This window comes from Leptosomus discolor, chromosome 8, assembly GCF_034619465.1.
Source record: "Leptosomus discolor isolate bLepDis1 chromosome 8, bLepDis1.hap2, whole genome shotgun sequence".
Classification (NCBI taxonomy): domain Eukaryota; kingdom Metazoa; phylum Chordata; class Aves; order Leptosomiformes; family Leptosomidae; genus Leptosomus; species Leptosomus discolor.
In genome coordinates this window covers 516,474-543,537 of record NC_141398.1, presented here as the reverse complement: position 1 = coordinate 543,537, position 27,064 = coordinate 516,474, and the positions used below count along the sequence as shown (strand labels likewise).

At 46.7% G+C, this 27,064-nt stretch overlaps 1 protein-coding gene across 2 annotated transcripts in view; it reads left to right on the top strand.

The window, feature by feature from the left end:
• The window catches only part of RTTN (rotatin), a 71,925-nt gene that overhangs the window by 28,681 nt on the left and 16,180 nt on the right, over window positions 1–27,064 (top strand). For both annotated transcript variants that reach the window (XM_086469011.1, XM_086469012.1), the window contains exons 24-39: window positions 145–333; window positions 1,053–1,292; window positions 3,829–3,973; window positions 5,575–5,729; window positions 6,928–7,147; window positions 8,930–9,058; window positions 10,615–10,722; window positions 11,347–11,505; window positions 12,841–12,912; window positions 16,107–16,299; window positions 18,507–18,589; window positions 23,443–23,548; window positions 23,821–24,019; window positions 24,913–25,003; window positions 26,016–26,169; window positions 26,299–26,436. In XM_086469011.1, coding sequence (XP_086325137.1) covers window positions 145–333; window positions 1,053–1,292; window positions 3,829–3,973; window positions 5,575–5,729; window positions 6,928–7,147; window positions 8,930–9,058; window positions 10,615–10,722; window positions 11,347–11,505; window positions 12,841–12,912; window positions 16,107–16,299; window positions 18,507–18,589; window positions 23,443–23,548; window positions 23,821–24,019; window positions 24,913–25,003; window positions 26,016–26,169; window positions 26,299–26,436 — 2,381 coding nt within the window. The remainder of the gene's footprint in view (window positions 1–144; window positions 334–1,052; window positions 1,293–3,828; window positions 3,974–5,574; window positions 5,730–6,927; window positions 7,148–8,929; window positions 9,059–10,614; window positions 10,723–11,346; window positions 11,506–12,840; window positions 12,913–16,106; window positions 16,300–18,506; window positions 18,590–23,442; window positions 23,549–23,820; window positions 24,020–24,912; window positions 25,004–26,015; window positions 26,170–26,298; window positions 26,437–27,064) is intronic.

Below are 27,064 nucleotides of genomic sequence, written 5' to 3'. Positions count from 1 at the left end.
ATTTGCAAATTCAATATCTTGTTCTAATAGGGCTTTTAAATCAAAACAAAACACCCCACCAAACAAAAAAAAAAATCACCCCACCCCCCCAAAAAAAAAACCCAAACACTTTTTAAAACTTAGATATTTATTTATTTATTTCAGGTACCATCTCCCCGTCAGGATCACTGGTCATCACGTAGTCAGCCCCAATACTGTTGTGGTGCCACTGACTTCCGAGTACTTGGCTATGAAACCGGTGTCAGATATGCTGAAGCTGGCTTGGAATCTGTCGTGGTACCATGGGATTGACAACCTGTTGCACCTGAGAGATTATGAGACGGAAGCAGAAGCGTGAGCCATTTTATCTTTGTTTTAAATCCCAAAATATTTCAATTATTAGTGTTCCATCAAGTCTAGACAGGTTTTCAACTCCAAACAGCCATTCCAGTTTTCCCTGGTTCGAGAACGCTGCCTTTCTGAACACAAGGGATCGCGTCCCCAGGGGCTATAGCTGTGTTGTCACAGCTGACGTTTCACCTAAATGGCATTTCTACACGAAGTCTAGAGCTTCTCAGACCAACTCTTATTGATGGTCATACTGGTTGTGAGCAGTTTTAAAGGGGCCTCGTGGCTGTTGTTCTTGTAGTCATTGCAGTTTTCTTGGGGAGCTGCGTTTTTAACCCCTGTATAGTTGCATGGCTTGCTTTTTCTTTCCTTGGGAATTTAAATTTTAAATAATTACTCTTTTTAATGGTACTAGTAAGAATTACGGTAGATCATGAAGAAAATTCGCTCTAGTTAGCTCTTGACTAAGCATCATTTCTGTCTTTGAGAATCCTTTGCATGCAGAACTGAGCATCTTAAAAGATTCTTGATTTCATAGGACTGAAATGCTTGTATCGATATCCCTGTCCATCTTGACAACTTCTCGGCTCTTGCTTGTGTCCTTTAAGGGGGTCCTACAGTTTTGTCAGTGAGCAGTGGGGTTCTGAGCCGTTGGAGACTCTGCAGCTGTTGATTTGATAAACTATTAACATACTATTAATAACTTTTCTCTTATACCTTTTCAGATTTTTAGACTCGCTAAAACTATCCTCAGAAGACCTCCTTATACTCAAAGTAACTCACACAAGCTATGGCCTGCAGGATTGCCTTAATTCAATCACTCAGGCAGTATCCCACAGGGATGTTAGGGCTGCTCTCACTAGGCTTAGTTTTTATGTTCTGAATGACAGACTGGCATTAAAATGCAGTTCTGGGTCTTGTGGAACCACTTTGAAGAGCTTTGTTTGGCAAAAAGCAATAAACAGGTAAGCACATCGTCTACAGAAATCCGTTAAAGATTATGATGCTTAAATTGTCAGTTTCCTACTTTTCATAACTTAGATTTACGGACCGATTGTCCATGTGCCTCGGGTTCCGATATATAGATGTTGTTGCTGTATCTGCTGGAGGGACAGCCCAGCAGGGCATAAGCAATCCGGGAGGTTCCTGGAGAGCATCAGTGACAACTTCCTGACCCAGGTGACAGGAGCCAGCAAGGAGAGGTGCTTTGCTGGACCTCCTGCTCACAAACAAGCAAGGCCTCATTAGGGATGTGGAGGTCTAAAGCAGCTTTGGCTGTAGTGACCGTGAGGTGGTAGAGCTCAGGATCCCGAGGGGAGGGAGGAGGGCAAAAAGTAAGGTCACAGTGCTGGATTTCAGCAGAGCAGACTTTGGCCTCTAAAGACCTGCTTAGTAGGGTCTGATGGAGGGAAGAGAGGCCCAAGAAAGCTGGTTAATATTCGGTGATCGCTGCTCTGAGCTCAGGAGTGGTCCATGTCACTGAGCAGGAAGTCAGGCAAAAATGCCAGGAGGCCTGCAGGGATGAGCAAGGAGCTCCTGGCAAAACTCAGACAGACAAAGGAAGCCTTCAGAGGGTGGAAGCAGGGCCAGGTAACTTGGGAAGAATACAGAGACACTGCCCGAGCATGCAGAGACACAGCGAGGAAAGCCAACAAACTGCCTGGAGTTGAATCTGGTGAGGGGCGTCGAGGGCAACCAGAAGGGTTTCTGTCAGTACACAGGTGACAAAAGGAAGGCTAGGGAAAATGTGGGCTTGCTGCTGAGTGGGGCAGGAGTCCCAGTGACAGGGGACACAGAAAAGGCTGAGGTCCTTAATGCCACCTTCACCTCAGACTTTACTGGCAAGATCAGCCTTCAGGAATCCCAGGCCTCAGAGACCAGGGGGAATGTCTACCTTTGGAATGCATACCCTTGCTGGAAGAGGATCGGTTTAGGGAATACATAACCAAACTGGACATCACAAATCCATGGGCCCTGATGGGATGGACCCATGAGTGTGCCCTGACTGATGCAATTTTATGTCCGCTTGGAACAATCAAGGTGGTTGGGGGAGGTGTCTGAGAATGGGAGGAATGCAAACGTCGCTCCTGTCTTCAGGAAGGAGGACCCAGGGAAGTACCAGCCAGTCAGCCTCACCTCAGTCTGTGGGAAGGTGACGGAGCAGCCAACCCTGGAAACCATTTCCATGCATATGAATGACAAGAAGTTCATCAGGAGTGGTCTGTGCGGGTTCACCAAAGGGAAGTCGTGCTTGAACAGCCCGCTGATACCCTTCTACAGTGAATTGGCTGGCTTGGTAGATCAGGGGAGGGCACTGGATATCGTGTACTTTGGCTTCAGGAAAGCTTTTTGGTAGTGTCCTGTGTTAGATCCTTGCAGAGGAGCTGATGAGGTGTGTGCTGGGTGAGTAGACAGTGAGAGGGAGCAAAGGCAGCGAGTGGTATCCTGGCCTGTGTTGGGAGGAATGCTGCCAGCAGGTCGAGGGAGCCGGGAGGGACTGCTTGGCACTGGTGGGGCCACTCCTGGAGTGCTGGGCCCAGTTCTGGGCTCCTCAGCACAAGAGAGACATGGACGCACTGGAGACAGTTCAATGAAGCACCACAAAAACGATGAGGGGACTGGAGGATCTCTCCTGCGAGGAAAGGCTGGGAGCGCTGGGACGGGTTGGTCTGGAGACGAGCAGGCTCAGAGGGGGTGTCGTACCAGCGGGGGCACGTACCTGAGGGGAGGGTGCAAAGAGGAGGGAGCCACTGGGCTCTTCCCAGTGGTGCCCAGTGAGAGGACCAGAGGCCGTGGGCACACGCTGGAGGCTCCCTCTGAGCGTCAGGGAACGCTTTTTCGCTGGGAGGGTGACCGAGCGCTGGCACAGGCTGCCCGGGGGGCCGTGGGGTCTGCATCCCTGGGGGTGTTCAGAACCCGCCTGGACAAGGCCCTGGGCAGCAGCCGGCGGTAGGTGACCTGGTGGGGCCAGGTGAGCCCCAGAGGTCCCTGCCACCCTCCGTGACTGTGTCACACTGTGAGTTACATACACAAAGCCATCCAAAGAAAAGAATGTTATGTTTAAAATAAGGATATTGAAAATGCATAGGTAGGCTTTGCCATTATTATTAATTGCTAGTATTTAATAGCTAATTACCTTACCTTTCTGTGACCCTGTTCAGATTTTTTTCTACCTTTTACTATATGCTGTTCCATGTTTACTACATGTAAATACACCTTTTAATACATCTAATATAAAATATCAGTTTTATTTTATGATTTTTAATAGTATGTAAGTATAATAATTTAATATAGTTAGTACTTTATATAAAAGTATTTAAATATATTTTGTGTATGTGTATAATATAATTCCGTATTTTCTATATGTGAATATATGCAATACACATATTTACTCTGTCATTCCACATGTGCAGGTGACATCCATCGTATTAGGCCAAGATCTTAAACTCTCTCTTCATGTGCTACAAGTATGAAAGTGAGTATTTTTTGTTCACATTGCAGGTTTCTGCAAGTGCTTCCAGCTTCTGCAGAGGATGAGAAGCTCTTAGTAGACGTCTTAAGGTTTTTGAACAAATTGCTCAGAGAGCAGAGATCAAGTTTGGAGTCCGACCATCTGAAGTGGATCTTGAAGTCATTGCTTCAGAACGTAAGTCAGCCGTGGCGTGCAGGCAGGGATGTGACTGGGTGGCCGGTTTGTTTCTGGTGGGCTCCTCGAGGCAGACCTCCTCGATGAGCAAAGACGGAACAGCAGCTCTCGTGGGTCTGTGCTTGCTGCTTGGTGGCCAGCGCCGCAGCTCTGGGGCGCGGGGAGGCGGGCGTTGAACGAGAGTCGATGCCTTTCCCTCCCGTACCTCGTGTGGGGGTTGTTCCTCTGCGCCCCAACGCGCTGCTTGCCAGGAGTCGACGGCGTCCGGGGCTGCGGGCAGCCAGCTGGGCGACGGGCTGCGCGGGGCCCGGGGCCGCCGTCACGGAGCTCTGGGTGCCTGTGGCCGCACGGGCGTATCTGAGCCGTGCGGGCTGGCGCGGCGCGGTCGGCTGCGTGCCCTGCGTGTGTGCGTGCCGCGCCGCTGCGGCGTGCGCCGAGCTGCAGGGCTGCCTGGGCGGTGGCTGCGCAGCGCCGGGGCGCTGGAGCCTCCTGTCTGGCGAGGGGCTACAAGGCACGGCCTGTCTCGTGCTGAGAGAGAGGGCTCGGCTTTGTGTGTCCGTCGCTGAGGTGCTTGACCTGGCTGTGCCCTGTCGACGTGAGGTGGGCGTAAGCGTGAGGAGGGGTTGGGTGGGCGCACGGCCCAGCGTCTGCAGGCACAGGGCGTGCGTGGCGCTGAAAGACCGTAACGCGCGTCTCTGCAGGTCTCCCAGGCCCCTGTGCTGCCTGTCTGAGCGCCGCTCTGTCCAGCGCTGCTCATTCGAGGTGTGTGAGACGGAAAAGGACAGAAGCAAATAGGAAACGAAGGCCACAGAGCAGTACCAACCAGCTTTTGTTGTACTTGTCAAGGTACAGCGGTTCAGCCTCGCTGTGTGGAAACAGTCGTTAGGGGCCAAGGAGAGCAGCGGTGGGCGCAGCTCGACGCCTGCGAGGCCCTGTCGCTCGCAGGGCGAGGGCATCCCACCTCGTGCGGGGCCCGTGGCCTCACCAAGGGTGTCGTACGTTCGGTACGGTTGGCGTGTGCTTTTCTAGTTTTAAAATCCAATCTAAACAGTTAGAAAAAAAAAAGCCAGTGGACTTCATTGCAATTACTTATAGAATTCAGGTACTTAAATTTATATGGCTAAAGGGGAGTCCTATAAAATTTTGTAGTTCAATATATTCAGTTTGTTATTATAAAATCTTTATATCAAATGATTTTAAGTCTTCCAGGCAACTGAGACATACAGGATACAACTTTTAACTAGTATTTCTACTATGTGTTTTCTAGTTTTTGTGACCTGGTTTATTGCAGGTTATTGCTGCATACAGCTTTGACTTTTCTTGCAAATATGCTGTGTCATGGCTGAATGCCAGGAAGTTTTAAAGGCCTGAAAGGTAGATTCTTTTATGGCATTTAGTAGATTCAAGATTCAAGTAATTGGTAATTACAGGGATTTCTTACTATGCTTTTTAGAGAAATGCTTCTTAGTAAAATGGTGATGGAGTTTGTGGTTTATGACGTGTGACTTGCAAGCTCTTGTTAGAAGGCGGCGGCTTTGGTGTGGTATTCAAATAGGATTTAAACAATGCGTTATGTGACTGTCTTTGTTCTTCCCTCTTAGAAGCCAAAATCCCTCTTGGGCCTCCTGGTGCGGCCAGAATCCCAGGTGCGGGATGAGGCAGACGAAGCTCAGACCGCGGTCAGGCAGCACCTGGATAAAGAACTCGTTCGTCTCTGTACCTCGCTGTTGGTTTGTTCCCTGGCGGTGACTGACAGGTACGGTGAGAACGGCCCTGCCCCTGCGCGTCCCATCGGGGCCTAATGCTGCTGCTGTGTCTCGGCAGCGTTAGAACGGAATTGTGTCGTGACTCAGTCACTCCAAACGGTAAAAATGGGGTAGGCTCCTCCTGAAGTGAAGATCAACTTTAAATAGGGCTTTTCACGGCAAAATTAGGGATTTATCTGGGAAGCTTGGGAGAGTACCTACTAGTGATCGCTTCTTCAGCACGTGACAGTTAAAGCGCAGGGAGAAGGTGGGCTATTTTCTTTTTCACTGCTGGGAATTTGCACAAGCAAGTGATAAATTGGTTGATTTTGTAGCATTTCTTTACAGCAAAGTAAAACACTAAAATGTTTGAACTATCAACGATGTTTATTTTCATGGAACTCCTTTCTGGCCCAATTCAGTGTATCAGCGCACACCAGTGATTATTTAGGACGGGTACTTCCAGCATGCAGTTCCAACTGCTTTCTGTCAGTCAAGCAACCACAGAAAGCGATTTCTGCTATTTTATGTTTGCAAGTTTCTAATGTGACATCTTCCCACTCTAAATCTCTGTCCAAGCGTATTCGAAGAGATACTAAACTTGCAGCTTAAGACAACTTTTGTTTATTTAAGTGCCACAACATAACTGATGTAAAGATACTTTCAAAATATTGTCTACTTCGTTCTTCCCACATAGTTATTCATGTTCTGAAAATTTTGGCAGCTGGAAAAGGGAGGGTTGTAGGAATCCCTGCTAGCTGTATCTCCCACTCCAGTACTTCCTGTCTACCTGAATTCTGGGTTGATGGTATTTTGCAGGAAATATTTTTGAACTTGCCTCTCGGACCAGAGCAAACATAAGCATATCTACTAAGCTTTGCAGCTGCTCTTACATTATCAGTCATCTTCAGTCACTCGGTCTCTATTTACCATGCTCCTTAATAACAGAGCTGTATCTAACTTGTCCTGTTTCAGGGCTATTTTCCTGCACCCTGGTATAATCAGATGCATTATTAGGCTTTTGGCACCTGGGTGGAGCTAGAAGTGTTGAGTTTAATTCCAATTTATCCTGTGCAAAAAGCAATAGGAACTAGTTGAGATGCTGAGACTCATAGAGTAACAGGAATGAGGCATTGGCCTCTTGCAAAGTGATTTGTTAGAATAGCTTCACGCTGACAGCTGGTTTTTTGTGTTTTACAATGAAACCAGAGAGGGCTTGGAACTCGCTGGCTCCTTCAGAAGCGAGCTGGCGCTGAAGCTGCTGCAGTGCTTGAGGCTGGCAGACGCGCCGCACTTCTACGGGCTCCCCTCGCTGGAGAGAACGCTGCGAGGGATGGTTCACGCCACGGCGCTGCCCGGCTGGAGCGCCTGCTCCGCCGCCGCCGGCCCTGCCGCCCTCTGGGAGAAGTACCTGGCGGCTCTTCTCGAGGCAAGTGTGTGACTCTGCTTTGGGCTGAATGCTCACGCAGAACCGCGTTGCTAAAGGTGCCGTAATTTCTTGGGCGTACTTCTAGTGAATATTGTCACTAGGGGTGGGGAAGGTGCTTTTTTCTGCCGAGTGAACAGCAAATCTGTGCAGAGCAGGCTGAGTGGTGTGCGTCTGTGCTTACGATGGCACGGTGTTGTGTGTGCCCTCATCCCCTGCTTAAGAGCACTACGAAGTGACCATAGCTTAAGCAAGAGGAAAAATAGATGCTGTGGTTTGGTTGGGTTTGGTGGGTTTTTTTAACTGAAACTCTAAGAGGGAAAATCCGAGATCTTCTGCCACAGGCAAAGTCCGTGTGTGGAAGGGGTCTAGGGGAACAGTGACTCCTCAGGCAGCTGCTGACACCGAGAAAGCAGAGGAGAGGTAATTCAGGGTGCTGCGGTTGTTGGGAAGCCAGAATGTCCGTGTTGTTCTCGGTGTTCTTATTTGTCTCCCGAGTCCTCGGATGTGACAGGCAATTAGGTTTTGCTCCTCACATTACAACTTTTGGAAACTCCAGTCGTCTTAAAACTGTGGGAAAAGCATTCTGAAAAGCTTTCTGATTGTTTTACCAGTACTCAGTAGGTAGGTACATCTAGAAGCTTCCTTCTTAGTTTCCAATACTAAAATCTATTTGTTGCATTGGTAGAGGCTTGAAAAAGGTCTCTTACAGTAGTTCTGATTAATTAGTGATTGAGTGGTATGAATAGCAACCAGCTAAGTGTTGGGGAAGTTTTTTATACAGATGGTAATCATATTTGAGATGGAAAAAAAAGACAGTCATTTAGGGGAAAGTCTTAAATTGCCAAGATTTCTTGAGTAGAAATAAATATTTTTGGGGTTATTTGACTAGATGTGTTCTGCAGTTTGAGATCTAGACCAAAAATGGCACCGAGGCTATAGACATTGTCATGTGAAGGAAAGGCGGTTACTGGACAAAATGGTAATGAATGTTACAGAATGAATGAAGTCAACTGGTAATACGGAAGCTTTGTGTGCAGAAGAATTATGCAGTTGTACTTGGCCTGAATATAAGTAAATTTAGGTTTCTTTTGGCAGGGAGGGGAGAAAGTGGGTTTGAATGGAATTGAATGGAGTGGGACAGTGAAAGAAAACAGCAGCAAAAACAGGTTGAAATGCCATGCTTTGGGGAGAAAAATGTGTCTAGAAGTGTAAGTCTCGAGATTTATGATCTTTAAAACAATACTTTTGGGCATCTTCTGCTGAAAGCAACACGCTTTTTATTCTAACATGTATGGCCAGGTGTTTGGTCAAAGGCAGTTTATTTTATGTTATGATCCAGTGACCTCTATTTCTGTTCATTAGAATTTGATAAAGCTGATATATTTATTCCAATTCAAATCACAATAAAAGATAGAAGTGAGTCTTTTTCTTGAAGACAAGATTTCGAAAAGAAATTATGTTTTTAATTCCAAACACAGCATAAAAAACTGGGTACAATAAATGGACTGTTTCCATCAAAAACAAACTTTCAGGTTTCTATTCAATTTCTTACTATTAAGCTCCGGTGCATTCTTCATTTGAAGAAGCAGATGAAATTGTGAGCTGCAGAGGTTTAACCACAGCAAACCCCGTGTGGCTGATAGGTAACTCCTTAATATCCAGCTAAAAATCCGCTGTCTTGTGATGAGTTTGGATGATGAGTTAGTGGTGTGTCGGCCAGCCTGCACTCTGCCTGTATGCTGCTTGCAGCGGAGCTCCATGAACTCCTGCCTCCACCCTTAGGTCATCTCGTCGTTTTACGTCGAGTGGGGCGGGAACGCGATGTCCTTCATGGGGAAAGGCGTGACGAAGAGCACGGTTCTCTGCTTGCTGCACCTGTCACACGAGATGGGGGCTCAAGCCACGGGCGCGGTGAGTGCGTTGCAGTCGTCCTCGTGTCGTGGGAGAGGTCTGCGCACAGATGTGCTTTAGGGGCCGAAGTCCAAGGGTGGGTGTTCCTCTGAGGTGGGGGAAGATGTCTGATTTTGAGACAGATAATAAAAATGAAAAAAAAAAAAATCAGGTGATCTCGCTTGGTACGTACTGTTAGCTACATGGATGGAATAGAGATTGGCGTACAAGAAAGCTGAAGATGCAGTTCTAACCCCGCTGAAATCGTTCTGCTGCTACTTCTGTGGATTTAGAAAGGCCTTCTATCAGAATAAGCTATAATCTTTTTACAAACAATGAGAAATCAGGATTTTATGTAGCATGGATTAATTTATAACAGCATTATTTCTTCGGCCTTGTATAGATAACAGGCTTTCTAACGTGTGTTCACGCATACATGTGTGTGTTCTTTCATGGGTGTGCATAGATGTATGCATGGAAGAATACACACGTACCTGGAGGAATTACCATCTCACTTGTCAGTAGTGATAGCGCCTTTTGTTGGCAAAACTTATATCTGTGCGTTCTGTCCACGTGCGTATTTCGAGTTCAATCTTTAAGAGTTTAGAACACATGGCCCTCATCCTGAAGCGGTGAAAGCAAATCCACGGTTTAGTGTAATCGTTTTGGAGAAATAATATCTGCTGTCGTTGCTACCTGTGACAGCCCCAAGTGAAAACCTTTCGCTATGACCAAGTACGTCGGTAAGGGGAACTAGCTGCGTGCCTGCTCGTCCGCATTCCGGGTGTCTGTTCCTTCCATTCTGAACCCCTCCTTCAAGGCAGAAAGTGCTGACAAAGCTTAAAATGGCAGGGGGACGAGTATTGATGCAGTGCTGGAAGACTGCGGCCTCCAAAGAATGAAATCCTAAAGGCTCGGACGGGTGGGCTTTTTTATACCTGTCTCCGCTAACGGAGCGCCGAGTCCAGCGCCCCAGCGCTGCCAAGCCCACCGCTGACCCCTGTCCCCAAGCACCACCTCTTTACACACCTCTGGGGTGGTGACTCCACCACTGCCCTGGGCAGCCTCTTCCAGTGCCCGACAGCCCTTTCCCTGAAGAAATTCCTCCTAACGTCCAATCTAAACCTCCCCTGGCGCAGCTTGAGGCCGTTTCCTCTTGCCCTATTGGATTTTTTAACCTTTTTATAGTGCATGAAGACAAAGAATGAATTATGATTAAAGAAATAGTTGCGTGTTCTTATTTGCTAGTTTTCTGCACGTGTGTAATGTAGGAGAGAAAGGTAATGTTAACAGTAAGCAAAAATAAAAAATGTAAGGAGTAAATTTTGAATGGAAACAATTATCCCAGTATTTCAAGTAAAATACGTAATTTCTCTTTAGCACTGCTGTCCTAATTCTGTTTAATTTTGTTCCGTAGGTGAAGTCAGCGGGTTAAATACGTATTTTTGCTGGAATACCAGTGGTGTGCGTTTAAAGTGTTCCAGTGGGTCATCGGTAGCTCAGGCTGCTGGCAGACTGACGTGGCGTGGACAGAGTTGTGAAATAATTTATTAATTTCCTTCCTGTTGTCTAATCAGGACTGGATATCCCTTTGGTCTTTGCCTTATGACAGCAGTGAAGAGCAGGTTGCTTCTCAGCTGGGTCTGGCGTGGCTGGTTCCTTTATGGGTGGACAGAGACCCTGAGGTCAGTTAATGCAATGTCCGTATCTTATTTTGACCCTGAAGTATTTGCAAAATTTTTGTTTCATTAATTTATTTAACATTTAAATTACTGTTTTGCATTATTTAAAATGTTGCTGGCTATGTACTAAACGGCAGTAACAATAAAGCTAGAGAGAATGCTTCCACATAAACCTCTTCTGAGAAATCCTTCCCTACCCCGTCTGTCGGCCGGGCCTCCGCTAGTCCCGCAGGACCCCAGCTCACAGGCTGTTCGCATCGGCGTGGCTGTTACTCACCTGCGAGGCAGAAACATTTACAGGAACTACAAATTAGAGCGAATGCCTTTGATACAAATCTATTAGATGATGTTTGCTGAATGGAGCTGGTTTTAAGTGATAAAACGTGAAGAACTTGAAGACTGTCTTAGTATTTGTAAGTGTTCAGAAATGTATTTTATTAATTCTGTCGTGTTCACATGCACAGAGTTGTGACTGTGAGTGTGAGGGCAGAGAAATACAGAAGAGGTTGTTACTTTTTAAACAATTCCCTTAAGCTCCAGGTTCAGCTGATACAACTTAATAACTTAAAAAATGTGATTTTAACTACTGTGGGAAATATCACTTTGTGTTGTGCTTGTACATGCCAGGTCAGATTTACAGCCCTTGGAATAGGCTCAGCTCTTACCTCTCTCGAGACGGGATGCGCTGCTTTAGCGGCGAGTTGCCAGAACATTTCGGGAGGGCTGTGGGGCACGGTGATGAACATCCTTCTGGACCAGGCCGAGTGCAGCATGGTGCGCAGGGAGGTACGGTTCTCGCGTCCTTCTGCGGCCTGAGGTGGTCAGGGGTTGGGTTTGCATTAAGGAGGAAAGGTGGGGGCTCGTTTTTTGTTCTTTGTGTCTGTTCTCGATGCCACACAACCCCTCCTGCTCCGTAGGTGAAATACCTCCTAACGAAACCGAGTGTTTAGCTGCTCGTTTAGAACCGCTCCAGAAGCGCCAGCTACGGGTGCCTCAGGAATCGCCTGAGCAGTGCAGTGCAAACTCCTGGGGCCGCTGAGGCGGGCAGGGAGGCTGCCGGAGCAGAACACGTTGCCCCAGGCTGCAGTGGCTGTTGGTTCCGTTTGTGGACGCTCTGGTACAAAGTCGTCCCCTGACCCGCAGCAAAGACCTCTTCGCTGCAAGCATGGAGCAGTCTAACTTGCCGAGGCGCTGAGGTTTGTTGGTGAGAGCTGAGCGTTTGTGCTCCGGTAGAACAGCACCAGAACTGTGTCGTACTATTTAAGCTGCGTGCCTGCTTTTTGCAACTTTTTGTCAACTCCAGCTGTCGGGTTTTTCTCGTTTTCCAAGAACTGAGAACGAACGACTGTGACACACAGTGGGTTAGTTTCTTCCCAGCTCTGTTGCTCAACCAATTACCTATTCCAAAGTAGTATTTTGAATTTATTTGTGCAAAATGCTTTTGAGAATGTGTACTTCATCATTTATTTAACTTCCAAATCATTTTAGTTGTCTCATAAGAGTGAAATTATTGACAGAATATGAAAAAGGCGTTTCAGTCCGCCCCGCCATACATGTGATGTGTTTGTAATATAAATCAGAAAAACACACATGCTATGTGTTTAGAAAGGAAAATATTTGGAACACCTGTCTCTGTCCCAGTGTGTCCCACACATTGTCCCAATTACTGTATAATAATTAAAAAACAATACATGAGGACAGTAGAGGGAAGGGTCAAATACAGTTATGCAGGGTTTCCTGCTGAAGGATTTTTTTTTTTTTCCCAATCCCTGTTAGGTATTGCTCATTCAACAGGATCAACTGTACTGGATCAGTGATGAAAGTGTTCTATAAGACCATTGTTTGTTTCCTAGTGATTTCTATTCCATCTCTTCCTTGTCATTTTTTTTCTTACCAGCCTTCTCTTGTGCCATGCCCTAAGGACATCTGTCACAGGTGAAGAGGGATTTTTAGGTTATATCCTTCTAATGATTCATTTTTTTCCAACATGAACATGAAAATTCTTTGTGTTTCAACACACGTCTAAAGCAAGGGGATGCTCTGCAGACGGTGCTGCTCAGCCTGCTGAGGTGTCTGACCGTGGTGGCTAGATGGCAGTGTTGATGCTTGCATTTCTTCCAGGCTGCTTTTATTCTGCAAAATCTCCTGGTGGTTCCACTTCCTGCCGACGATGTGAAAGATTGTCCTTGGCAAGTGAGTGACTATTGCGTTTGATCAGAAGGGTCATAGTGTCACAGAGACGTTATTTGATACAAAAACTTGTATTTTATAGGTATACTGACATAAACTTAAAAAAACGCGTGTCTAAGGTAGCATTTTGGGAAGAGAAATGTACAAATAGACAAACTTCTTTCAAACTTGCAGCAAGCTCAAGAAAAGAGCCAGAGTGAATTTGTACATGTGTTACATTCCATAGATACGGTACCCTTGGGCTCTAGGAAGCTTGCTTACCAACCGAGTATCAGCAGCGGTTTAGAACAGAAATGGGTCGGTTTTTACCCGCACCCGGAACGCAGCATGACTTGAGGGGTGTGAGGAAGAGGGGGCTCTGAGAAGGTGATGGTTATCAAATGTTTTGAAAGCAATATCTAAGTGGTGAGGAACAGCCCTTTCCAAGGACAGGTGAAGCAGCTTGTTGCTTAACTCAATTTAAACGCTTCTTAAAAACATAACCCCTTGCGCAAAGCAGGGTGAGCTGGAGCGGGCTGCTCGGCGCTGTGTCCAGTTGGGTTTGGGAGGAGTTCCTGTTTTGGAGTGTTTGCTCGTTGCCTTTTGTCCTGTCACTGCACAGCAATGAGAAGAGTCCGTCTCCCTTGACTTTCTCTCATCAGGTATTTGTACAAACTGATAAGACCCCCTGAAGTCTTTTCCAGTTCTGATCTTGAGTCAGTCATCTCGCAGGACCTTCAGCAAGTCTGGGTCACTTTACGTAAAGATGTTTGGATCTTAGTTCCCCATTTCTCAAATCTTTGTGCCCTAGATACCTGTCCTTTCTGTCCGTCTTGCTCCTTCCAGCATGGGAGGTCGCGCCTGCATGAGAACAGTGCATGTTCTTTTGGGGAGAAGTTTGCAGACGCGGCCGTATCCTGTTTTATCTGTTCTGTTCCGCGGAAGCTCATCCCATTAGTGCCGAAAGACGTTCCTCCTCTTTTACTGGGATGGGTTATCTGTGATGCAGCTGCACCCGAAGTCAGTTATGCTGTCTCTAGCCTTGCCTTTCCTTGCCCCCTGATCGTAAAGGAAACCGTCGAATCCGGCCCTCGTTTCACTCTTACTGCTCATTACTTGTATGTTGTCGATATAAGTAGTGATTCTGTAAATGTGTAATAGCAGGGGATTTACAACGGGCAGCCATTGTAACTTGTCGGTATAAACTCTATTAAGTTGCTTAGTCTTTTTTAAATGTTTCAGTTACTATGGTGAGGTGACAAAAATTGAATCCAGTTGCAGAATTCTGGATGAATTCCAGGGCAATTACTAGAAAAGCTTTGAGTCAATGTGATTTTTATTAAGTAGTGCAATTTAATGGAAATTGCTCATCACTTAGTAAGTGTTCATGCCCAAAGATATTATCAAACAACACTTCATGATAACTGATGAATTAAAACTGTTGAAAATACAAACAACAATTAAAACTGTAAGATACCAGCGGGATCAAATTCTGTATTTGAGTTCCCTTTTCCCTTGTGCTGAACAAGGTGGTTCCTTGTCTGACCTTAATGGCAGCAGGCTCAAAGGGGAGCTGTGACGTGGATAACGCACCGCAGACGGAGTAGAACAGGATCGTTCCGTCCCTCGGGCAGACGGGGCTGGAAGAGGAAAGGCTGTTCACGGGGTCTGTGGGCCGGTGTCTCCCCGAGGGTGTCTGTGGCGTGGCTGTTACCCGGCCCGTGGGCTCCATCACAGTTCGGCCTGCTGCGTTACTTGAAGGAGAGGCGTAGGAGAGTTGTTGCCACGAGCGGGGTCAGCCTGTGTGAAGTGGCATGAGACCGCAGCGTGCCGTGCTGCGTGAGGACTGCCGGGGTCGGAGCGCTTCAGGAATGCCATGGGGTACCTCGCTCGGGGCCCCCGTGGCGCATAGAGTGGCTGCCGTGGCGTTTTCGGCTGGCAAAGGCAGTGCTGGATGGTAAAATTTTGACCAAATCTCCGAAGCGTGCGTTTGTCGTAGTTGATAGATCTAAGTGTGCTGCCGGCCGTGCACAAGTGCAGTTGTGTAGTTCCCCTAGATGGTTGACATGAGATACCACTCGTCTTCAGGCTGTCACACCCGCTTCCCTTCGCTTGGCACAAAGGCAAGCAGTGACAATAGTCTGTTTATGGATGACAAAACCCAGAAAGGATGAGCAGTAGCCATCCAAAACTGCTTTGTTTTGTTTCTTGGAAAGCAAGCTTGCGTTCGGTGTAAATGGAGGGCTTGGGGACACCTACAGAGCCCCCTGGGGACAAGAGGTGTTTTTCAGATTGCTTCTTTGCAGTCCATCCACCTCTGCGCTCTCCTGACTGCCAGAGGAAGCTGCTAATGGGCACGGATGAGTTTTCTTTCTGTAACTTTAACTAGTTTATTTTTGAAGATGCCTCTTACAACTGCTTTGCAGAACGTAATTGGTTTGAATTTTTCTCAGTCTGGCTTTTTTTGCCAATTAACTCTTCTGATTCTTATGGTCACTCTAAAAGAGGTGATGTTGTAGCTTAATAAAACTTCTTGTTGTCTAATTTTGCTATAGAAAACACTGGAGAAATACTGTAGCAAAGGCAGTCAAATCAAACTATTTATTTGAAATAAGATGGTGAAATCTTTCAGGTGTAAGTCCACTGCTCTAGAAAGTTTTCCCTGAAGTCAGTATTTTAAAAAGAAATGACTGAGAACCATTCTTCAAAGATAGTTTCTTTCTTTTTATGTCTTGTTTTCTAAATAAATCTTGTATCATGGTGCATTGTGCATTGACATGGACAGAGGTAGTATGATGGCAGAATACTTTAGAACAGGCCTTTTCAGGATATTTACTCTTACCGTGGTACGAGTGCGCTCTTTTTCTAAAGAGAATTTTTGTGTTAGTTGATATCTGTAAGTAGAATTAAATGAGAAATCGAAATCGTAAAGTCTCTTGATGCATATACTGTCTCAAAACTGCCCAGTTACAGCTCTCCGTGGCTTTCTACTGTTAACAAATTTCTTGGGTGCGGAATAGCTACTTTTGCTAAATCACTACAGTTTTTGTAAAGTGTTATGGTTTAGCTCAGCCTTAAAATGTACATTTGACTTTTGGAATCTGTTGGTTGCAGCCTGTGTGTATACACACACATACACAGTTATTAGACTTAATTCAGTTTATTTTATGTTAAAGATGCCTTTAAAGAAACGACGTTTCTGAATTTCGTGTCTTCAGGGTCCCTGCGTGCACGACGAGGAGTCGGGCCTCTCTCGGACAGGGAAACCTGCGCTGCAGGCCCTCTTGTGTCACTGCCAGTTCTACGAGCACGTGCACCAGATGGTGAAGCACTGCTACCTCGGCTGTCACACGTTCGATTTGAGTTCTTCCAGGGCGGACAGCCTCACCACGGAAAGAGGTGGTGTAACTGGTAAGCGGTGTTAGTGTGATCTTGTAGTGTTTGAAACCTGCTTAAGTAACCCCTGGTTTTGAGTAACGTGCCTCAAATAGTTCTTACTAGAAGTGGAACTGAAAGCGAATGTATCGACCATGAACTTAAAGATGTTGCGAAGCAGAATATCACTCTGAGGATTTAAGAAGTCGGTAGGTCGCTGGTTTAACATATCTCGGAAAAAGCTCCGAGCTGTTATTGGCATCTTTGAGAAGCTGCAGACGGAAGAGATGTAATTGGTTCTGCTATACGTTTTCTTTCAAAATATTGGGGGTAAATATCCTTTTTACAGCCCTTGACAGAACAGTACAATGAAAGTTCAGGAAAAAAGAAACATACGGACCGTTTCAAAGACTCCTACTTCTGTTTCTTGCTGGGTTCAGCCCCAGAGATGCAGGAGCAGGAGCGGACTCCAGTGTGATGAAGTTAGCTGAATTCCAAGGCAGACAGATAGAATTTAATTGATAGACTTACCAAATTTAGTACTCAGATTGGATTGTTTTTGTGGTTTTTTTTTTTTAACCTGTGTACCCTTGGAGTGTTTCAGATCTGACTTTTATGGGGACTAAACGTTTTCTGAACAGTATTTCTAAGTCTTGCTGGGATGCTTGGTGGGAACCCGCATCCTTATCCAGAGAGCTCCATTAGTAACAACTGTTCAAGGGGGGGAAGATTAACAAGTTCATCCTTTTTGGTTTCTTTTGTGTGTGCTGAAGTTGCTGTATTTCCATCTTCTAAGGCTGCAGGTTTAAGCAGTTCTTGTGGGTGTGCTTCTGTTAAACTCACGCTACAGAAACCTCAATGGAGGAGGATTAGTATTTCCCTTGCCAAGTTATGACTTTGACAGACCCAAGGAAAAGCAATATTCTTGGTTAACCCACTGAGTTATCAGAGAAGTACCTCAGCAGCGTACAAAATTCCAGCCGTAAAAATCCTCAGCTGCTTCTGTGGCTGCTTTATTGATCGATAAGTGTAATTTTTTTCAGTCCAGCACATTTCATTCCTCCCATGGTCCTCTTATTTGTGCCTCTTGGTAGTTCTGTTAGCTGATGCAATAGCATAGCTAAGAGCAGCTCAAACTCCAGGAGTGTAGAACTTGTCAGTGAGCAGTTGAGAGAAGTTTTATCAGGTCATTGAAAAGCAAAGCCAAAACAGTGGTTTTCCGGGAGCTTTGAACTAAGGGGGGGGGAATCATGTATGACACTTCAGGAGCAAGAAACAAAGGGGTTTTTATTTAAAAAAAGGGAGGACAGGAGAATGTTTGCTCCATCTCTAAACTGTAGTGCTTGAAAGGCTTTTAAGTCCTTCATTCGATAAGGTTCAGGACTGTTGTTTGTCTACAGTGACCTGTTTCTGCCTTTTGATAGGTCCCTTGTCATCTCTCGGGGGAAGAGCCGGCTTTGGTTTATCTTCCTGAAACCATTTTTGACACTTCTTCCTCAATGTATTTTCCTCACATTTTTCAGGAATATAAAAAATCCCTCATCTGCAAAGTCGTGTAAAAATAAAATCAGTTGGCTCAATTTCCTGGTTAGCTGAGATACGTGTAGGCCTGGTACTTCTGTGGGTTTTGCACTCAGAATCTGTGTAACCTGGTGCTTTGTTCTTTGTTGTTTCCTCTTCTAATATATGAAAGCCTCAAAACCTGTTATTGGCAGGTTTGTGCTATAACATTTTTGGCACTTCTTATTCTGAAGCAGATCTACAAAGTAATTCTGCCTTCGCTGTATTTATGAATATGGGTTCTCTTGAAACCGCTTCTCTTAAGATGCGGATTTGAAGCTTTTTGAAGACGAGGACCCTTGTGCTGTGAGGCCCCAGTGTCTCCAGTACTCTTGTGCTATTACACTTTGGTTAAAACTGAATCCGAACTGTTTCAGATGACTAAAGGCAATGCAACTGCAGCTTGAGCGAAGTGTAGCTTTTGCTGGAGTATTTCATGTTGCACTGGAAGTTGTATTTTATTTAATTTCTGTTTATTCAAGGGATTTGCTGGATAAGAATTCCTAGGTGCATTGTGTGAGAACTTCTATTCCAGGACCTTCAGGAGGAGGACTGTGGTTGGCTACTTCTCTGTTTCACTGAAACAACCCTTTGAAAAGCTTGCTGTGCTCTCTGCTGCTCCTGTAGTAATGAACAAGAAAACTTTTTTGTTTGTCTTTGATTTTTATTCTCTTTTCCTACAGATCTTGATGATTCTCTGAATCTTTGGAAGGCTCCATCCAGTCAAAGCCAATCTTCACGTTCTCAGTCAACATCTGAAACTATGGTAACTTGCAGAAATAGCTATTCATTTTAAGTACAAAGTTGTTCATGAAATGCTTTGAAGAAATCTAGCACTCTTATGAATGCTAAAAAAAAAAACCCCAACAAAACACAAACCAAAACTGAAACTCAACCAAAAATTTAAAAGCTGAAACCAAATTGAAATTTACTCTGAAGTAGCTTTAATCAGTTTTGTCGAGCGTACTCTGAATTTTGGGGTTTATTTGTACGCGCAAGGTGGCACCACAGCCCTGCAGCGCCATGTGACGACAAACGGACGGACAGGACAGCCCATTGCTGAGAGCGGGGAGCCCTGGGCCGGGCCGAGGCCCTCCTTCGTGTCAGCCTTCCAGGGGTCGTGGCCTGCGCGCTCGCTGAGGTGGTGCTCTTGCAGCTATGCAGGAGAGTTGTTAGTTTGGGGTTCGGTCTGGGTTCCTCCTTCCCCTGGCACGTGAGAAGGCTTCACACGCAAACTTTGTCGTTTGTGGAGGTTAACTGACGTTCCATTTGTCCTTGACGGGCCGTTTCAGCAGCTGTAAACTCTTGGTTTACTAACCTTGAAGGCAAACCCGGCGCTGACCTGAGGGACGGGAGGTTTCCCCGCTGGAAGGAAGATGCCGAGGTCTGGCGTTCCGACGCCGGTATCAGTGAGGAGAAGAGAGGCAGAGGCGGGGAACTGAGGCTGATACAGGCTGTGTTTCCCAGGGCAGCTAACAACTCGTGAGAGCCTATCTAGTCAAGGCTGGAGATACATTTAAAACCTCAGACTTTTGCTGGAATCAGACATTTGCCATTTATTCCTGTACAACTTCAGACTTCACGTTCCTGTAGTTTAGCCCAAAGCTTTCCGTGTTGGTGGAGGAGGAGGAGCTGCGTTTGTGACGCCAGGCACAGCAGCCTGTACCGGGCTGTCTGTCGGTGTTGCCTCCCCCGAGGGGGCACGCTTGCCCCATCAGCACCCGTGGAGGGGAGCCTGCTGGCCGGCTGTTGACGGGAAAGACGGGGCTTTGTGCGTGGTGCGGGTCTGGTGACAGCAGCCACAAATGGGTGAGAGTCACCAGCTGTCAGACCGAGCAGAATTGTTCGGTTGGAAGCTCTTCTCTGGTATTTTAATGATGCTTTAAAAAAAACCCAACCAAACAAACAAAAAACCCAAAAAAACTTCTGAAGATGTCCATTTCCATTCCTTTTGTGAATGTCAGCCTGGGAAGCTGAACCAGCTTTTTTCTTCAGTGAGCCACATCCTGAAGATCTTTGCAGAAGCAAAAGTGATGTCTCGTTACTGAATTATGTGAATTTCTTTTCTGTGAAGAGAAAAGGTCTGATGATTTTTTTTTTTAAGGTTTGAAAACAGTTCTGGCAAAAAGAAAAAGACACGATTGGGTTTGTCTGTTTTCAGTTTCCACATAATCAGTACTTTAATTGAGCTGTCTGCTATCAAGGGCTAATTTCACACAAGGTTCATATAACCTTAAGTGAAAATAAATTACCTTTTGCATTCATCTTTTTTTTCCACATCTGCAAATTTGCAGAAAGTAAAATCGAGAAAATTAAAAAGCAAGTATCTTAATAACAGAAATCTTCCCTTTTTTTTACCTTAGCCTATAAAATAGTCTGTCAGAGGTCTTGCAGAGGCCAAAAGTACCATTTTGCCCATGGAATAGCAGTGTGGGGATGAAATCAGTGACTGAAGGTCATGTAAAAGGCAGCAGCAGTGCCAGATTGCCTGTACGCTGTTAACTGCTGGGCGCTGTGCTTGGTGTCTTTAAGAGCTCGGTGGATTACAGCTGTTTGTGTGCAATTTATTTTTCAGTAAACTGGGATGTGGGCACTGCCAAAAGCCCAGCTCTGAGAAGATGAAACATGGTTGTCTTGTATAGCATTCATAGTTCACTCAGGTTATCGTCACAGAGAGCAAGTCCTCACTTTATCCAGCGTGTTGGCCCGTGCCGGCGCGGACGGCTGAGCACGCTGGTCCGCGTGGGGCTGCACAGATCCACCGGGCTGGGCCGGGCCTGGGGCTGCTCAGCAAAAGGAGCAACCAGTTATTTCAAAACTTGAGCTAAAAACGGGGCAGGTTAGAGGCCTGCAGGCATTTCCCAGACAGCTTCAAGCCACAGCCTTTCTTTCCTCTGACGTTTTCTTGCTGTTCTATGAAAATGTGTGCTCCGTTTTGTGGAGCCATGGTTACCGAGCAGTACAGCTGGGTGATTTAAGCCTTAGGGAGGAGAGCTGCGTAGGGTTAGTCACTGCACGCCTATGGAAGCGATGCCAGGGGGATTTTCATACTGGAGGTTAAGAAAAGACCTTTTATTCCTTTCTCGTAGATAAGCGGTAACAGCCTCACGTTGCTCCTGTCTCTCCGCTCGGACGACGCTGGTGTCCTGCGGCGCTGGCTCCGCTCTGCAGTCGTCACCCCCGCACACACACGCAGCCCCCTCTCTTCCCCGCTCCAGCCCCTTCCGAAGGCGGCTCTTGGCAGCAGCGTGCCCGGCACTCCCGGGGGGTGTGGGGCAGCAGCCCCTGCCCGTCAGCGGGCACAGGGCCCCCCGCTCACCCTCGCCAGAGGCACTGCCAGAGGCGCTGGGATCTCTTCTTTCCGGGCAGCAGAGCGCTGGGAGCAGCCTCGGTGCGGGACGGTGTGTTTGCTGCTGCGGGAGCAGGAAAGCTCTGATTTAACCCGCGTCCCCCTGCACAGCAGTGACCAGCAAACACTCCATCCGTGCAGGAAGCTGCTTTTTCTCTAACCAGATAGAGCTTTTATTGACTCTATTTTTTAACATATCTAAGACCTTATTTTGATTTCTTTGCCCCGGACTGTTTAGACTGTTTTAGAAGATGGAGAAAGAATTGTTGTGTGATGTAGAAGAATCTTAATATGTGGAAGCTTGTATAAATTCGTAATAGCATCTTTAAGATGACTCTCAACGTGGTAATAATCCCTTTTAGGGCTTTACCTTTTGCAGAAGAACCTTATGGACTATTAGAAGTTGCATTCTGGGTTTGTTCTTTTTAAGAAAGCGTTATTTATTTTGTGATTCACTAGAATGCTTGGAATGGAAGTATAGTGGTGAGCAAGTGCGGGATTTACCACGTGGCAAGATGGCTTGATTTACTATAACATAAATAATGGATTTTAATAGTTACTTAAATCAGCAAGCATGAAACTTTAAATCAGTTATTTCAGTCAGCAAACACGGGTTTTGTTTGTGTAATCTGCACAGAATTTGGGTGTCGGTCGGTGGGTACGAGTTGGTGCGGGTTTTGCTGACGCTGCCGAGCGCAGCCTCGTGCGGCCGTGACCTGAGCCGCGTGTGGGTCCCGCGTGCCCGACGCGTGCCCCAGTCTGGCCGTGACGTGTCCGCGTCCCAGTAACCTTCTGGCTTTCTGCGGGGCGGCTGGGCGTGCCTGGGGAGAGAGAGCCGGGGCTGTAGGATGGACAGTGGTGGGGGACCAGAGGGAAACTGGGGAGAGGAGGGGCTCACAGCGTGGGGCACAGCCTCTCGCTCACGCGGGGGCTCGGGGCTCGAGTGAAGACGTGCTGGCCGAAGCCTAGCAGTATTGGGAAGTGAGGGGGGGTGGGAGGGGGGCTAAACCTTCTAGGGGATGAGAAAAGACTGAGTGGAGAGTTTCTGTAGCTCAAAATGCTGCCAAGTAAATCCAGGCCACGCCTGGAAGGCAGTGACCGAGCCGCAAGGATACGGTGGGTAGGGAGGGGGTAATCCGTGCTTTCCCTCCCTCCACCCGTTCTGTCAATTAAGTCACTTTTGGCTTTTCCTGAGGTAAAAAAAAAAAATATTCCAACTGATATTCTAGTAAAACTTTCAAAAGAAAACCTTTGAAATACTTCAGTCTGCCTTAGAAAGCTCACTGCGAGGAAAAGTCTAGTAACATCCTTCCTCAGGCTGGGACTGTCCGGGGATTGCGCTGGATTCCCCAGCGTTCTGAACTCTTTACACTCTGCAGCGACCCTCTTGGAGAAAACTTCCTGATCTGAATTGTCCAGCTACAAAAACAAAAGTCAGAAGTCGAAAGAGTGACCTGCCACGGGCGATGCCTATCCGGTACTCTGAAACAGGTCACAGGTCTGGCCGTGTCACAAGAGTGTGGTGTTAAGCTGCAGAGTCCGGGTCGTCTCCTCTCAAGCTTGTGGCTTTAAGCACAACAGCAGGAGCATTAAGAACTTTGGGAAGCATGCAAAGTTAATGATATGATAGATCGTGTGGAACTAGTAGGAGGAGCATGGTAGTGCGACAGCAAAATTGTCCACTGTCGTGTGAACATCTCCCGTCTCCACCATGAAGTGAACAGACATAAGGAACACGGGACTGAGGCTGAGAGAAGCGCCCGGAGTTGGAAAGGCTCTGGGAGTTCAACTTCGGTGGATGACTAATGCCCTTGTGGTATTTTTGTCTGGTACGAATGGACAAGTGCTGATCTCCTCAGCAGAGCAAATAGACCATGAAAAAATTGAGTTTAAATGCTTCAGTAATGCCTTTCTGTCTTAGTCCAAATGTAGACAGAGTCAATTATATGGATGAAGAAGGATGAAGAGGAGGAATTTCCAGTAACATGGGCATTGATCAGTTTTTAACTGAAATGTTTCAGGCTGTTCATATTGCTCATCTTTCAGTAACTTCAAATATTGGCTGTTTGTAGCCTTTATATATGTACATACATGTAGTGAGCAAAACTTAATCAAATTGGTTTTGAACTGTAATTTTTACGTGGATTTTGTGGGTTTGTCGGTTTTGGTGAGTTGTTCCCTGCCAGCCCCCCTCGGCTCAAGCAAAACAGAAGTAGAATGCTGCTCTGTAAAAGCTGGAATCAGCTCGTCTCCTTTGTACGTCTTTCCAGATTCAGTCTGCGTCGCCGTCGCTGGGGAGCGTTGCCGAGCTGCAGGCAGCAGTCCCAGCCGCTTCGGCCAGCTTTATTCCTGACGCCAATCGGCTCATGGCCCAAGGTGAGCCCGACCCGCTGTCCGTGTGCGCCGTGGCGAAGGCCGTGGCTTGGCCTGCCCGTGCCAGAACTGGTTTGGGTAGCGCTTTTCCTGTATCTGATCTCCCCGTGGGCGGGTTCTTGGGTTTGGGGGGGGTTGTTATTCCCTTATTCCAGGATGTGCAGTTTTAAATGTAGAGGGGATTGGATGCTTGGAAAAAGCAGTTTGTTTCATGTAACTGCTCTAATTAATCTTTGGTTTGGTTTGGTTTGGTTTTTTTTATTGAACACGTCTAGGTCAAAGCGACACAACCACGACGGAGTCTCCGAGTGCACAGGGTTCTCCCGTCTCTGCCGCGGTCTCCAGCCCGCGTGCCCTGGTCACCCCTGCCCTCCTGTCCGCTGTCTGCAGCCTCCTGCACAACCTGCTGGTGGTCGCGCCCCAGGACACCGGGACGGCCCTTGGGCAGGCAGGCTTGCTGCCGGCGCTCGGCAGGTACGGGTCAGCACCCCCTGAACCGCGAACCAGGCGGGGAGCTTGAAGTGAGGCCTGCCAGTGCTTCATACCAAAGCTGTTAAGTACATTGATCGCGTCTTGCTTCTCAAGCAAGTTCAGAAATGCCTTTTTTAAAAAAACACAATCAGCAGAAGAGTTTGGGTTATCCCTTTTTTCCACAGAAAAGGCAGTCGTATCGGTGAGTCCGGTTGTGGTGTCTGTCTCCTCCGGGACTGTGTGTTCCTTCGGTAATGCGTTAGGGTTCTCTACACGGCCAGGTAGTCATCGTTCTCTGGAGGAGTAACTTTTTAAAAAATTATTTTTTTCTTCAGTAGAACAGGTCAGGATACAGTCAGCTATTCTGAATTGCAGATCATTTCAGTTCATTTTATGACTTTCTTCTTGGAATTGAATTCAATAGTTTGAGGATGAGCCAAGGGCTGTCACACCAAAAGGGAGTAAATAATGCTTGCTGCGTTTGGGAGAGTTTTGGATAATAGGCCGTGGTGGTTTTTTTCTATTTTAAAGAAGGAACCACATCAAAACGGTCTTCAGATTGTATTCCGTGTTCCCACTTGCATCGTAACAAATCCTTTCATCTGTAGACAGTGTTTGGAAGTCCTGAAGTGAAGCGTGACAACTACTTCAAGGTTTTTTAGGATTTTTCAAGGGCTTTTGTAGTTGCTCTTCATACTGCAAATAATGAAAAAACCACCCTGTGCTTGAATGCAGTTCATGTCATTACAGAGCTGCTCATTCTTCTCCAGGAAGATAAGCATCAAATAGAAACAAACAGTTCTTACCAGTGCAGGAAGAGTCATGGGAATTCATGTTAAGCTAGTAGAATATTCAACTGTTTAAGTATATTTCTAACCAACTTTATTTTGTTTTAGTCTTGTAAGTGCTAATCTGGTGGAGAGATGTTTCTTGGAACTGAAAGCTCCGTTGGGTCATCCATGTCGTATAGAACATGTAAAAGCTCAGGTTAGAGAAGCATTTGTTACTTTCTAATTTTTTTAAATTATGTGATTAATTGTGTTTGCCTAACCGTATTTGTTAACATAGTCCAGACGCGCTGCTGTAGGCTTCATTCGTGGGACTGACTGTGCTTCTGACAAGGTTTCAGAGGCAATAAACGGGGTTACGTTCAACCAGACTGACTGATGTCTGTGGTGGAATGATACCTCGAGCCATCAAACTGAAAACTAGTTGTGTTTTAAAAATCCAGCTGGAGTTCAGCAGTTACAGAAACCATGTAATGGGATTTCTTTGTGTGGTGTGGAAGTACGAGCCAGTTACTGACACATTTCTTGTTTGTTTTCCGCAACAAACCTGGCTGCTTTGGTTTGACTCCAGTCCTGCAGACACGTAGTTCTCACCTGATTTTTGTGTGCGAAGCATACAGGGTTACTGCCAGTGGAGCTGCTTTTGCAGCAAATTTAGCTGTACATACAACATACAGAACGTACGATGTGGGTGGCACAGCACCAGTTTGAAGCTTCTGTTGCTCTGCATTCGGGTTTCCTTTGGAGAAAGGTACCCAGGGGATTCAGAAAACGTGTTTCTGCAGAAGTGCTGTGAGAATAAATAAGTAAATGTCAGGAATATTTTTTTTATACAGCTTCAAATCAAGCTCCTGTTTTCAGCAAATACACAGATACTCATCAATATTAATGACCATTTTTATGTTTTCCTCTGTGAGTGTCCAGAGAATATGACGCTGTATGTAGAACAAGAGTCATGACTTTCTAACACTCTATTCTTGGTCACTGGAAAATGGATTTCACACATGTGTTTCCAGACTAGGAATTCTGCTTCATTTTCTACAGTTAAAATTAGGGGAACAATTTTTAATTTATATCCTGTTATTTCTTTTAAGTGGTGTGTATTAATTCAAAATGCTATGAATGAGCTGAGGTAATATATTTAAATTATAAAAATGTGGAAGGTGCAAATATATGGCTTTATTTCATGTCTTTTCAAAAATATTCAACAGGTGTTATTACTGCTTCAGTACTTGTCGTCCGTGTCCAGGCTCCTGAAATCCTGTTTGTTGGTGGACTCCCAGCTGGTAATGCAGGATGAACTGTTGAAGCCTCTCTTGGGGAACGCCTTCGGGATCCTCGCCCTTCGCCCCGGAGATGGGCTGGGTAATGAGGTGCTCTGTCCCCGGCAGGGCCGGCCCGCGGCGGGTCGTCCCTCGCCGCCCGCGCCGGGCTGAGCCGGCCCGGCCCCTGCGCTCGTGTCAACGGTTCGGTTTGCCCGGCTTGTCTCTGCAGACACCGAGTTAACGTCTGGGCTTCGCGAGACGTGGGCAGACTCCTTCAGCCTCCTGGCGGCGTTGCTGTGGAAGGGTGGCCCTGCAGCGCATCCGGCTGTGACGGCAGCCCTGGCCCAGCGCTGTGCGGCTCTGATCGGTAACGCCTGGCCCTGGGGGTGCTGACCGAGCGGCTGGTCAAATTAACTAACTAGCAGAAAAGAGGGACGGTCCTGTTCACGTGCTAGTGGATGATTACTAGTGGCACATCCAGAATGAAAACCAAGTCTGTCCAGAGCTTGACTGACTTGTTCCCTTAAGTGGAGTTTTTATGGTTCCTCCTTGCATCCCCAGACTAACGTTTGAACTGCCAGGTCAGTTCACGGGTTTTGTTTCCACATAGGGGTTAGTGACTCTGGCTGTAAACTTTAACCCAGTAGGGCACCTGTGAGTGGAGCTCAAACGATCCATTAGCACTTCATTTCTTTTCCTTATATGTTTTTTTTATAGCTCACATAAAAGGAAAGCAAAGTTTTGAGGGGAGATGAGGGATACAGGAGTTCAGGATGATTATACAGGCTGTTGTTTGTTTGTTTGCTGTTAGTTATTCCCTCGTGGGTTCCTCGCCTGGTCGGGGCTGCAGGGCACCAAGTCTCTGCCCTCTCGGTACGGCAGCGTGAGCGTGGTCCGTTCGGGTGGGGGACTTCAGCCACAAGCCTGTTGAGTGACCCGGTGGGTCCAAACCCAGCTGCCCTGAAGCAGCTGCTGGGGGCTGTTGGTATTACAAC